The 12,350-nt window shown below is 46.6% G+C and overlaps 1 protein-coding gene and 1 long non-coding RNA gene across 6 annotated transcripts in view; one reads left to right on the forward strand and one right to left on the reverse strand.

Annotated features, from left to right (window-relative positions):
* MTAP (methylthioadenosine phosphorylase) overlaps nucleotides 1-6,503 on the reverse strand; it is a 79,491-nt gene extending 72,988 nt beyond the window's left edge. For 3 of the 4 annotated variants that reach the window (XR_013170392.1, XM_077148035.1, XM_077148034.1), the window contains exon 1: nucleotides 5,991-6,503. Coding sequence is in view for 3 of the 4 variants with exons in the window: in XM_077148035.1 (XP_077004150.1) it covers nucleotides 5,991-6,023 (33 nt within the window). In the remaining variant the exon portion in view is untranslated. The remainder of the gene's footprint in view (nucleotides 1-5,990) is intronic. The other variant, XM_077148032.1, reaches the window with a different exon arrangement.
* LOC143673483 (uncharacterized) lies at nucleotides 5,609-11,390 on the forward strand. 2 transcript variants are annotated; one of them, XR_013170394.1, is made up of 4 exons: nucleotides 5,609-5,735; nucleotides 6,378-6,726; nucleotides 7,800-7,929; nucleotides 8,776-11,390. It is a non-coding gene; the product is annotated as an uncharacterized LOC143673483 (long non-coding RNA). The 2 variants fall into 2 exon arrangements; XR_013170393.1 differs by having other exon boundaries at nucleotides 6,378-7,929.
* Nucleotides 11,391-12,350: the final 960 nt, after the last annotated feature.

The raw sequence follows: 12,350 nt of genomic DNA on the forward strand, positions 1-12,350 counted from the left end.
GGAAGCCCAGCCACATGGGGAGGGAGACGGGCCACCTGTTTCACCCGTTCAAAGCCTGTAATGTGGTCTACTGGGAGACGTGGCGGCTTCACCTCTAACAAGACACCCCCGTCTCAAAGACTTAGAGGTAAAGCTATACTTTCGTTGGAGAGGCCTGGATGGCCCAAGCGCTCAGAACATCCATTGTTTTTATTTGATCAACCTTCCCTGGCATAGGTGAGGTATTAGTCGACTGGGTAGTTTCCCTCCTGAAGATACATTTTGCACCCTGAGATGGCTTAGGATTTTCTTGAGAACTTTCCTCAAAACATCCTGTATTCTTTAGAATGAGGTTATTAAAAAAACAAAACAACTATCACTGAGCTTTTCTTTTGCTTGTGGGACAATGGCAGGAACCACTCCAGCATTCCCCTGAATTAGGGGGCTGGAAACTAGAATTTCCCTGGGGAGCTTTTGATATGAATGTCCAGGCCCCACACCTCAGAGGCTCTGATTTAGTCGACCACGGCAAAGGTGGCGCTGTTTTGTTTAAACTCCTCTGGTGGCTCTGAAGTGTACCCAGGATTGAGCACCATCGCTCCCAGGCCTGAGCCACACATTTAAAACACATGGCCGTGGCTGAGTGTGGGAGGCTGGATAATGGCTTCCCACAGGTATTCTAATCCCATCCCAAGCCCAGAACCCACAAATATTACTTTATATGGCAAAAGGTTCTTTGCAGAAGCTAAGGATCTTGAGATGAGCTCGCAGCTCATGAGGAGATCCAGGTGGACCCAAAGTAAATAACAGCGATCCTTACAAGATGGGGGCAAGAAAATCAAAGGAGGAGGAAGGCACAGTGACAGCAGAAGCAGGGGAAGCAAAGTCCCGGTGACGGAGGGCCAGGACCAAGGAATGTCAGGGCCTTCACAAGCTGGAAAAGGTAGGAGCCAGATTCTCCCCGAGATCCTCCAGAGGAGCCAGCCCCCCCACCCCCCAACACCCTGACCTTAGCCCCTTAGGATTTATTTTGGAGTTTTGACCTCCAGAACTGTTAGAGAATAAATCTGTGTTGCCCGAAGCCACGGAGTCTGTGGCAATGCGTTACAGCAGCCCTGGGAAAACGACAGGTGAGAAACCACCTGAGGAGTCTGCTAAAGGTGCAAACGCCCAGCACACTCTCCAGAGCTCTCTAGGTCCGTGGCTCTCAAGCTTCAGCAGTCGTCTAGGTAGCCTGAGGCTTGCTGAAACCTAGTGTCAGTCTGTGTGTCCCATCCCCAGAGTTTCTGATTCGGGAGGTCTGGGGTGGGGCCGTTACCTGCCTTCCTAACAGGCTCGCAGGTGAGGCTGCTGCAGGCACACGTGGGCGAGCCGCGGCTTAGGGGCTCCCAAGAGCAGTCAGGGCTTGGACAGCTAATATACCACAACTGAACTCACAATTAAAGAGCTAGGTCTTTATATTTATATAAAACGTATAGAAATATATTTATATATTTACCTTATCTGCATTTATACTTACATTGTCTCAATTTCCTCATCTGCACTTTTTAAGGGTAAAATTTTTAACTAATCCAGAGAATTATCACGACACTCAAATGAAATAAATGCACATAATTCTTTAAAAGGTACAGGAGAAAAGCATAAATAATGCACCTCTGTCCAAAGAGACTGTACATTCAGAAGTGAAACACCCTCCTATCCTCCCAGCCCTGGTGAAAAAAACGAAATCCCTCCCCCTCCAAAAAAATACAAAGAAACAAGCAAAAAAGTAAACTTCCTCAAGGCAACCAAAAAACCCTTAATTACTCGTCTGCAGGTCAGTACATGAACATGGCTGCTCCTTCCTCTCCTGCAGGTAGGCTCTCCCTCTCTCTCAGGATTTAGCCCACGGGTTCTTGACCAGTGAGAGCCAGCTCTCCAGGGGGTGGCTGCAAATGCATGCAGACATTTCTGGTTGTCTCAGTGACGGGGCGAGGGGGAGGGTAGTGGCACGCTGTGGGTAGGGGCTAAGGATGTACTATACGTCCCGGGATGCTCAGGACAGTGCCATGAAATGTCCTGCCCCAAATGCCCCTGCAGCTCTGGGTGAACTAACATGAACTCACTGGTCATCTGATTTCCAACCAGGGCCTGCTCCCTGAGCTTCAGATGGTCACTCAGGGCTTCTGGTCAGAAGGCCTTTGCCTGCCAAGGTCAGACAGGCAAAAGCAGAGCTTGGAAGATGCTCCACAGTCCAGACTTTGTGACGTGACTGTCTCCCTTAACACCATTTAGTTTACAGTCCATGACCGACCTGGGGACCGTAGCCCCTCCTTTTCATAGCAGCTATGATGAACACCAGTTATTTCCTTGAATCTCCCAGTGCCAAAGCTGGACAGCTGCCTGGAGGCGCCACAGCCCAGTCAAAGCACCCTCCAGGACACCCCGTATGGTCATGTACACCACCTGCCCATGGCTGAGGCTGGAGGATGATGTCTCCCTAAATTCCTCCACGACAAGGCAGTTGTTAATCCCACGGCCCCTGGCTCTGGCTGCCTCCCTCCATGGCTGCCGCCGGTGTGCTCTCCTCGTTCCCTTCCGCACCACCTCCTGCTGCAGCGAGTCATAGAGGGGACTCTCAGACACTCCTATGCCAGGGGGCTTCCCCCTCCCCCACCCTGCCACCTGCTCTACTTTTACAGCAAATTGGGTCTTTCAGCATCTCATGCCCCCAGCTCCCAAAGCAGGTAAGAAGTATCCCAGAGGAAGGAATCCTACACATACCTCCTTAGCCCTGAATAGTCACCCCACATCTCCCAGTTTGAGATGATTCACCAGGAATATTACCTACTGGGCTTTTCAGGTCAAAAAGCAGAATCACCTCCTTCCTCTTCTTGCACTTCCTACCTACCTCTCACCCATCTCTCTGTTCCACCTGAAGAACAAATTCCAATCTGCAATTTCTCACTACACTGAGCCCTCGCCCTCGACTTCAGCACCAGCACCCGTGCCTGCTGGCCTGCTGTCCTGGCTATGTCCCCACTACCCAATCCATCCTATGCCCAGTAGTGGAGTCATCATTAAAATGTTAATCAGATAATGCTGCTCCCTTGCTCATCATTCTTTAAAGGCTCCCAAAATGCTGAGAATAAAATCCAAATTCTTTACGATGGTCTACAAGGAGGGCCCAATGAGCTGTGCCTGCCCCATTCTCCGGGTGCACTGGCCATTACCAGTGCTCACCTTCTGGCGAGGGCCTAAGGCCCAGGCATTCAGCTGCTGGCCATTTAGTGGGGGGTGGATGGGAGGCTGGGGCTCTTCACTCGGCTGCATCCCCTCCCCTAGACCACCAACCGAACTGCTTTGTAAAGGGCCAGATAAAATGGTAGCAGTGCATCTGACCATACATGCTACCTGCAGAAGAAGCAGGTGGAGTTGGGAAACAAGTATGCCTCCTACACCTGCACTGGGAGTGCCCAGTGGGCACAGGTGGATGGCAGCTTCATGCATTTACACAGCACTGCACTGTTTCTCCTCAAGGCCGAGGACCTCTCTGTAAAGGTACTTTTTACCTGCAAACTGAAGCACAGAGCTTTCAGAAATGTCTCAACACCCAGTTGGCAGAATGCCAGGCTCTGGATCCAATTCCATCACTAACCAGGCCCAGTTCTGTAGCTCCGGACATGTTGATTTGGGCCTTCTGGCCTCAGCTTTGTGCCTGCAGAAAGGGGGAGGTGGCTATCTGGCCTTGCAGGAGCATTCTAGCTCTACCACTCTGTGATTTATTTGTTGGTCGAGGATGCTGCCTCAGCAGTCTCAAGGGTATGGATTGGCATCACGGATTCTCAGCAGCAAAAGGTGTCACCCTGTTCTATACTCAAAGAAAGAAACCAGCAGACAGGCCTAGTACTATTTGTGCCCCTTCATTTTATACTCAGCCACCTGCCAAGTCCAAAAGTATGTATCGTTCAATATTTACATCAGAACTCTAAGCACAGCGCTCATTCTGTCCTTAAATGCACTGTATTAATTTTAGAGGGAAACTGTGTGGCAAGGAGAATAGTGAACCAGATTAAAGAGAGACAGTTCTAAATACCATCTGTGCCTGTGTGTTTAACGGCACTTAAAAATTATTTCTGTAAGTAAAGGTGACCCCCCCTTGCCCACTGAAGTCTGCGGCCTAACGATTTTACCATAATAATTTAACTGTTTGCTGAGGACTGAATCATGTCCCCACAGAGAAATGGTCAAGTCTCAATCTGAGTTCCTGTGGGTGTAAATCCATTTGTATTTAAGGTCTATGAAGAGATATTATTATTAGTTACAGTGTGGGCTCATTTGTGATGAGAGTGTTTGGAGATCCTGTCTAGATGGGGCCAAACTGAATCACAGTGAGCCTCGATCCATAAGACAGTGGAAATCTGGATGCAGTCAGCCAAGAGAAAGTCACAGGAGGAGACCAAGAAGACAGCCCGCCATGTGATGGAGGCAGAGACGCTAGCCAAGGATCCCAAGGCCTGTGGCAAGCTGGCATCAGAACACGACAGGCTCTGGGACAAAGTATGGCTTCTCGAGAGCTTGACGTTGAACTTCTAGCCTCCCAAACCCCGAGACAATAAATTCCCCGTTAAGTCAACTATTGTGTTACCCGGTAGGGCAGTGGTGGTAAACCAAGACACTATTAGAGAAATGATATCTAAAATTAATTCAGGATTAATGTATTAGGATATAAAAATCCTAATTTTTTAGGATGTTGTATTGTAAACAATACAACTCTAACCCTCCCTGTACACCCTGCAGTGCTGTCCCCACTTTACAGATGGGCACCTGAGGAGCCCACGTAACTTGCACATGAGCTTCATGAAAACTTTTCTGTCTAGATTCCTAGTGCCTAGCACCTGCCTGGCAAAAGAGAGGAATTCTATAATGATCTGCTGAATGCAAGACGCTTTTCAAAACGACAAAAGGAATTTCAAATCTACCTTCTACGGCACCCCCACCCCGCGCCTCCCCAACACCCTCACCCCTGCCCCATCCTAAGTATCTCATAAGGGCCTAACATTCAGGCGGATGACACTCCGACTGCACAGAGATTTGCCTTTTCCCGGAGAGAACAGGACACAAAGTGTGGAGAATCAAAATAAATACTTGGAGAAGCAAAGGATCTTCCTATCTCACCGGCCAAGAATCTCTTAAAATTTAAGCAAGTTAACTCTACCCTTAGCCAATAACAAACAACCCATAAGAAGTCTTAAGTTTTATAATCAATTTTTCCTTAGGAACTGTAATTCTACTCCCTCCCTCTCCCTTTCTCTTTCAGGACACCAGCCAGGAAAGTAATGTTTAAAAGCCCCAAGGGAAGCTGGCAGAAACCCTCAAAACTGGCCCAAAAGCTCCCCACCACATACTGCTGTCTTGTGCAGAAACCTCTGAAGACGGGCGGCACAAGGAAACCGAACTGTAATTTTCAAGGTGGTAAACAAAGCAGTTAAAATGGGAGCGGCTATATTTCCTTTCTTTAAAAAATAAAGTCAGAGAATCTCCAGAACATTGTGCTGCTGGGGAAAACTTCTACACAGAGAAGGCCTAAGGTTGGAGAAAAAAAAGGCCGGAAGCTTGCAAAAGAGCAAGTGCGCAGTTCTCCCACGTGGGCCGTGGGCAGTGAGCCGAATCCGCGAGCGGAAGGGCGAGCTGAAAAAGGCACGCGGGACGGTCTCAGCAGCAGCAGCAGCAGCCACCTGGGACCCCTCCAGACAGATCTATTTCCAGAGCGAAGGGTGATACGCCCCGGGAGGGTTGGGGAGTGGGTGCAGCCCCGTGAACCGCCTCAATCCAAGGGCTCTCCCTAGGCCGTGAGAGGTGCAGGTGCAGATGACGCCAAAGTGGGGCACGAGTCAGACCCGGGCGCCACGCGGCAGCGTCCCAAACCATGCCTGCGCGGCAGGGCGCACGCTTCCGAGGCGCGGTCCCCCGGGGCAGGGGCGACAGGGAATCGGGAAGGGTAGACTGCAGCCACGGGGACCGCTACCTACCTTCACCGCGGTGGTGGCAGCGCCTGAGGCCATCTCTGCGGGAGGAAGGCGCGGCGCAGGGGGAGGAGGCGGCGGTCGGAGGGCGCGCGGGGGGTCGGCGAGCTGGGAGGGGGGAGCGGGTTCCAGTGCGCAGCGCGGGAGTGAATGGTGCGGAGCCTGGGGGCCGAGCTCTGGCTCCTCCTCTTCCTCCCAGATTTGGATTGGCTGGTTGTGTAGATCTCCCCCGCTACCCTCCTCCTCAAATAGAGGTTTCGGTATTCCGCCCTTTTTTTGCAGACCTTCCCGGTTTTCCAGTTGGAGTAGTAACTCGCGTGCTCCTAGTAGTACTGTCGAAGACGTGTTTTTGAGCGCTGGTGGTGTACCATATTCTGTGCTTTATGTTTTTAGCTCCGCTCACTTCCACAAGGATCCTACGAAGAAGAACGGCTCGGCCCAGTCTTGGCTGTGTCCTCGGCCTCAGCTGTAAAGTCAGGCCCGTCTGCGTTCCAGAAGCTCTCGCGGGAGAGAGAGTCGCCACGACAAGGGAACTGTCTGTTCGCGGAGATTCGCCCCACCTCTGACACCCGGCGTGGGTCGGAACCGGGGAGGGAGCGCGGTGTGTTCTTCCTGTTGCTGTGACCCAGACCGGGGTTTGCGCTGTTCCCTTAATTCCTAGAGAACAAAGCCGGGACGGGGGGTTAATCCAAGACGGCCTCAGTTCAGATCTCAGAGACGACAAAAAGGAAATTGGCAAAAAGTAACGTGCTACTGGTTAACCTTTCTGATTTACACACCATTTTTTGCTCATCTCCAATCTGGTGGGAGGTTTGTGGGGTTTGGAGAGGGGCCCGGGTTGGAGAGGGGCGCGTAGGGCTTTAAGGGGATGAGACTGCTTAGTTACCAGGTCCACTTACAGGGCTAGGCCATCTTTAACTCTTTTTCACCCCGGAGCTGCATCCAAGACACCTAAATCCAGGCTCAGGTCTCCATCGTCCAGCACTGGCAGAACCACCCCGTCTCGTAGCTCTCAACTGAGATAATCCCCTACTTTCAAAACCCCTATGCCTTCCCTAGTGAGATAAACAATTTAACCTCTTTAATGGATTGGGCCCACTCAAACAAAACTCTGGGTTGTAGTGATTTTAGGGACGGTCTCTGAGACACAGATGTGCTGCTAACTGCACACGGGATGGAGCTGGGAAAATGGGGGTGAAAGGAGATACTTTTCTTTTTCCTTACAACAGCAAAACACTGAAGCAAGACTAAGATTTTTTTCACTGTATCACTATCTTACATTAGCCTGTTGACCTGCCCATATAACCTGTTTACTTTCACAGTAAAGGCTATTACTCCCTCTTTGTTACATGCTTTAGGTCTAAATTTTCTTGCAATATAGTGTTTTCTTCTTCTATAATAGTCTCTTTAAGATACAAAATGAAGTGGTGAAAGAGGAATTTAAGTAGACGTTCAGGGCACTCCTTTGAAAAACTGAATTGGCAAAAGGTGGAGTCCTTGGTGGTTAAGGGGATTGCAGTTTCCTGGGAGCCTTTCTGCTGCTTGTTTTCTGTTGGGACGCAGGATAACATTGAAGGGGACATGGAGGCCCTCGGTATATGGCTGCTGCATTAGTAGGAGGCACTGACCAACTTATGTTCTTTGATGTGTCCTTTGATGGACTGTGTAGGGTTCCATTCAGCACTGCCTCTCTCCCACCAGTTGCAGGAGAGCCACACTACACCCTCCATACACTAGAAAACCTCTGGACAGAGGAGTTGAAAACTTGGAGGGAGTTAGACTGGACTTCTGATCCAGTCTCCTGTTTTCTTGCAGAGCTCAATTACTGTGCTTGATGCAACTCACAACCTATTTTTTGGAAGAAATGAGCATTTCTAGACAAAATTTAAGCAACATTCTGACGTCTTCTAAGAAACCAGGCAACCGCCTACCAGCTGATTGCCAGGTAATAGTTTGTTATTTGTTTATGGAAATGTGTAGTTCAAGACAAATTGATCTACCACCCAGCAGTTTTCATTATTATACATTATGGGGACAAAAAGCATGCGAAATCTTAGAAGCATGGAGCTGGTAAGCGATTTGAACCCACATCAGCCACTACAGGGTTCTTTTAATAAAAGTATCCATTTTATAAGAGGGCATCAAAATAAATGTTCAGAAGTTTAAAACATCGTTCTCAAATAAATATATAGTCAGCCTGAATCAAAGATATATTTAACTCTTTAGTGAAGGAGGTAGCAGGATGAAAACTGACTCAGAGGAGAATATAATAAACTAAAACAGTCTGTAGGAAAGAGAATGCTAGAAGAAGATTGAAAAATTAGATGCAAAACTGGTTTATATTTTACGAGGTGATAACCTGTAGTCTTTCATTGGGATTAGCTTTTCATGAACAGATAGCAGTTGATCTCTAAATGAGAATAAAAAGGAACATATCAGTGTTCTACGAGGTAGCATCTAACATCTGCTGTCTGAAACCTCATCAATAAGAAACAGTAAAACAAAGTGATGTCCCTTAGAGCAGGTGTTTTAGTTTCCTAGCTGCTCAAAGGAACTGCCATGACATGGGTCAGGTTAAACAATGGGAATTTATTCACTCATGGTTTTGAGACCTGGAAAGTGTCCACATCAAGGCAATGCTTTCTTCCCGAAGACCAGCTGCCACTGATCCTAGGTTCGTCTGACACGTGGCCGAGCACAGGTGGGGTCTTCTGGTCTCTCCTCTTCCAGGTTTTGTTGATTTCAGCTTCTGGCCATTGTGGCTTTCTTTTTCTCTTTCTGAATTATAAAGGACTATATAGGATTAAGCCCTATCCTGATTGAGGCGGGCCACACCTTTACTGAAGTAACATCAACAAAAGGTCCAAGTTCCTACGTACAATGGGTTCACACCTACAGGAATGAATGCTCAGTTTCCTATAATGTGTTGGACAGTCCTGGACAATGAAATGAAAATTTGCCCAACTACGAATTTCAGCATGCTTTCCTTGAGAAATACTCCAACAGTAACATTTGGATTGCCCAGAGGTATAAATGGATAACACATCCTTAAGACGAGATTCCTCAACATCACTTCATTTATCTGGGTTTGGATGGCTCCCGGCAGCATGAGGACTTGAGTGTTGGTATCTGTATTTCTGCTTGAGGTAAAAGCCACATGCTTTGAAGTGACATAAGCAGAAGTCAGTTTTGACAGTCTGTTTTAAATGTGGTGGTCCCAGAAAGCTGGAGGTTCCCCTGACTCTCTAATTCCTTGTTGCAGGCCAGTCAAATTCAACTCATTCAGTTTTCTCCATTCCTTCCTTCCATTCTAAGCCCATTCAACCTAGAAATAGCTTTCATTCCATGTCAGCCTGTCTCCTTCAAAGCTCACTTCAAAATGCATTTATCCTATCACTTCTGAAACCCTATTGAAAGACTTAAATTGTGTATAATTTGGATTTATTGAAGAAAAACCTTATCCAGTTTTCCAATCTGCCTAGAATAATGCTGCACATAAAGAAGATATTCTGATTGACACAATGGCTATCCATTCTGGAATCCTGGAATCGTCACATACTGTCAGATAGATATTGTTATTTCTATTATAGAACAACAAACTGCAAGATGAACCCCCAATTCCTACACCTGTCTTGGAGAAGAAGAGAGAATTTAGTGTTGCTTATTTGTAATGATTTCTCTTATGAGACATGTGCATCTCTTTCTGTGCTCTGTGTGGAAAAGGATCAAGAAGTTATAGGTGCTCAGAAGATACATAAATATCACAGATGCTATACAGTCTTCTCTGTTCAGCATGTCAGGGTCTTGTTTATGACTTGGTGGTTCCTGCTCTTCTTTCTTCCTCTAGAACTTAAGACATAACTTTGGACAGTGGAGGGAAATTAAAATATAGTGAAATATCTCTAAAAGCATTGCTTTTTCTCCTGCCAAATTCATGTGTCTTCTGGAAGTAGTCTTAAAAATCAGTTGGGAATGGGGTCATGTTTGTCTTTTGAGAATCTTCAAGAGCAACAATAAAAATAGATAATATTTATTGAGAGCCATGTATTCATCTATTTAATCCTCACAGCTATCCTTTGACATGATGCACTTATAATCCCCATTTTGCAGATGAGGAAATCACGAGATGTTGAAATACCTTCACCCTTCTTCTCTGTTATTTGCCTCTTCCAAAAGTTTGTCTATTTTGGGACTTTAAGGTATTCGCTGTCTTCCTCCATCAGAAAGTCAATCAAATCTATCATTCTTGTTAAATTTGTAAATGTTCAATAGCAGTTTTAAATGTTACCTCTTCCAGGTGTGTATGGATGTTATAGCGATTAAATCTGAAACTAAAATAACAAAACTCTAGATGGAATGTGATGTTTAAGAAAGCGCAGGTAGGTGTTATTATCACTATTGTTATTACGTGAGAAACATGATGCTCAGAACATTTAAGTCTTCTCAAGTTATGCAAGTTAAGTAGTTGGGATTCAGTCCTAAATCTGTCTTAACTGCAAAGTCTGAATTCTTAATTTCGGTGTTATTCTTCCTACTATGTGTTGGTCTCTATTGTTGTCTCTATTGTTGGTCTACGTGTTGGTCTCTATTGTTGTCTATGTGTTGGTACTGAAGAGAGAAAGGTGAATGACCTTTAATACTCTCAGCTGGTAGGAACATGCTGCTCTGGTGAGAGGAGTCAGAAAGAGAAGTGAGACATTATAAAGCAATGTGCTAAAGTCCAGGTATTGTGGATGTAAAGGCAACCAGTCCTGATGGCCTCAATTTTTCAGCAAAATATGGAAGGGTTCCAGTGGGTTTGAGGAAAGATGGCAGGCATTTGACATGTTGTGGGACTATGTCAGATTAGAAACCATGAATTCAAAGTGGTGTGAATCAGCAGGGGAATATAATTTTCTGTGTCAATCCCCTATTGTCTGATTGAATAGGATCTCAAGGAAATTAGGGTGCTCAGGAGGCGAGTTCATATTACCAACCTTGGGTGTCCAACCTTGCAGGGAACAAAAGGCAGGCCGGGGCTGAATGTTGAGCCAAAGCAGAGGTTCAGGCATTGGAATTTTCAAACAAGCCTGAGGACAGAGATGGAAGGGTGAGGGTGTGTGAAACACCAAAGGAGAGGAGATCCTGAAGGGAGAGAGTGGAGTTCAGGGTTTTAGAAGAGCCACAATTCCAGGTAATGGTAAGATCCAGGAATGGAGCAACTGAATTAGATTATCAGATACGGGGAAGGGTCTTTTTGGGTGATGTTCTAGTTTGAAAGCTGCCGGAATGTGATATACCAGAAATGGAATGGCTTTTAAAAGGGGGAATTTATTAAGTTGCAAGTTTACCATTCTAAGGCTATGAAAATGCCCTAATGAATGTGCCGACAAGAGGTTACCTTCACTCAAGAAAGGCCAGTGATGTTCAGGGTTTCTCTGTTAGCTGGGAAGGCACATGGCAACATCTGCTAGCTTTCTCTCCTGACTTCTTGTTTCATGAAGTTCCCCTGGGGGCGTTTTCCTCCTTCATCTCCAAAGGTCTCTGTGGGCTCTGTTGGTTCTGGTGGCTCTAAAGCTTTTTCCAAAATGGTTCCCTCTTAATAGACTCCAGTAAGCAACACCATCTTGAATGGGTAAGACATATCTCCATGGAATCCATCTAATCAAAAGTTACCACCCACAACTAGGTGGGCCACATCTCCATGGAAACAATCAAAAAGCTCCCACCCAGCAATATTAAATGAAGTTTAAAAAACTTGGCTTTTCTGGGGTACACAGCAGATTCAAACTGGTACAAGTGGTATCCACATTAATACTGACTCTCCTGTAACTCTAGCAGAGTGGACTTAGGGTAAAAGGAAGACCATGAGCTAGATGCCAGTTGCTGGAGAAGCTGGTAAATCAAAGCCATGGGGTGTTAGAGGCTGGTAGAGAAAGATGGCAAAGAGGGCATGGCAAAGAGGGCAAATTGACTGTGGGGAGCCTGGAGAATGTCACCCTTCATCACAATCCCATGGTATATAAGGAATGGAAAAATGCCAACCTCCCCAGGAGAGAGCTATGGAAGGAAATGGCTAACTAGGGGTTGGAGCTGTAGAGGATGATCTAGAAGGAGGCTGAGGTTAAAGAGGATCTTGTCAACAATTAAACAAGCATTTCAGAGTGTAGTAGAAAATAACGTGCTGAGAGAAAATGGAAGAAGGAAATCTTGATCAGATCAGGAGCCCAAAAAATATCAAGGAACGCTTCCCAGAGAAGGTGATGCAACCCGAGTCCCGAAGGACAGTTACTAGTTAGCTAAATAAAAAGAGGAGGAGAGGGGAAGGTAGGGAGAGTTGAGTGCCAAGTTTCAAGCCAAGAGGTAGTATTTCAGGAAGATATGGTG

The sequence above is a fragment of the Tamandua tetradactyla genome, chromosome 2, assembly GCF_023851605.1.
Source record: "Tamandua tetradactyla isolate mTamTet1 chromosome 2, mTamTet1.pri, whole genome shotgun sequence".
In the NCBI taxonomy this organism is placed as follows: domain Eukaryota; kingdom Metazoa; phylum Chordata; class Mammalia; order Pilosa; family Myrmecophagidae; genus Tamandua; species Tamandua tetradactyla.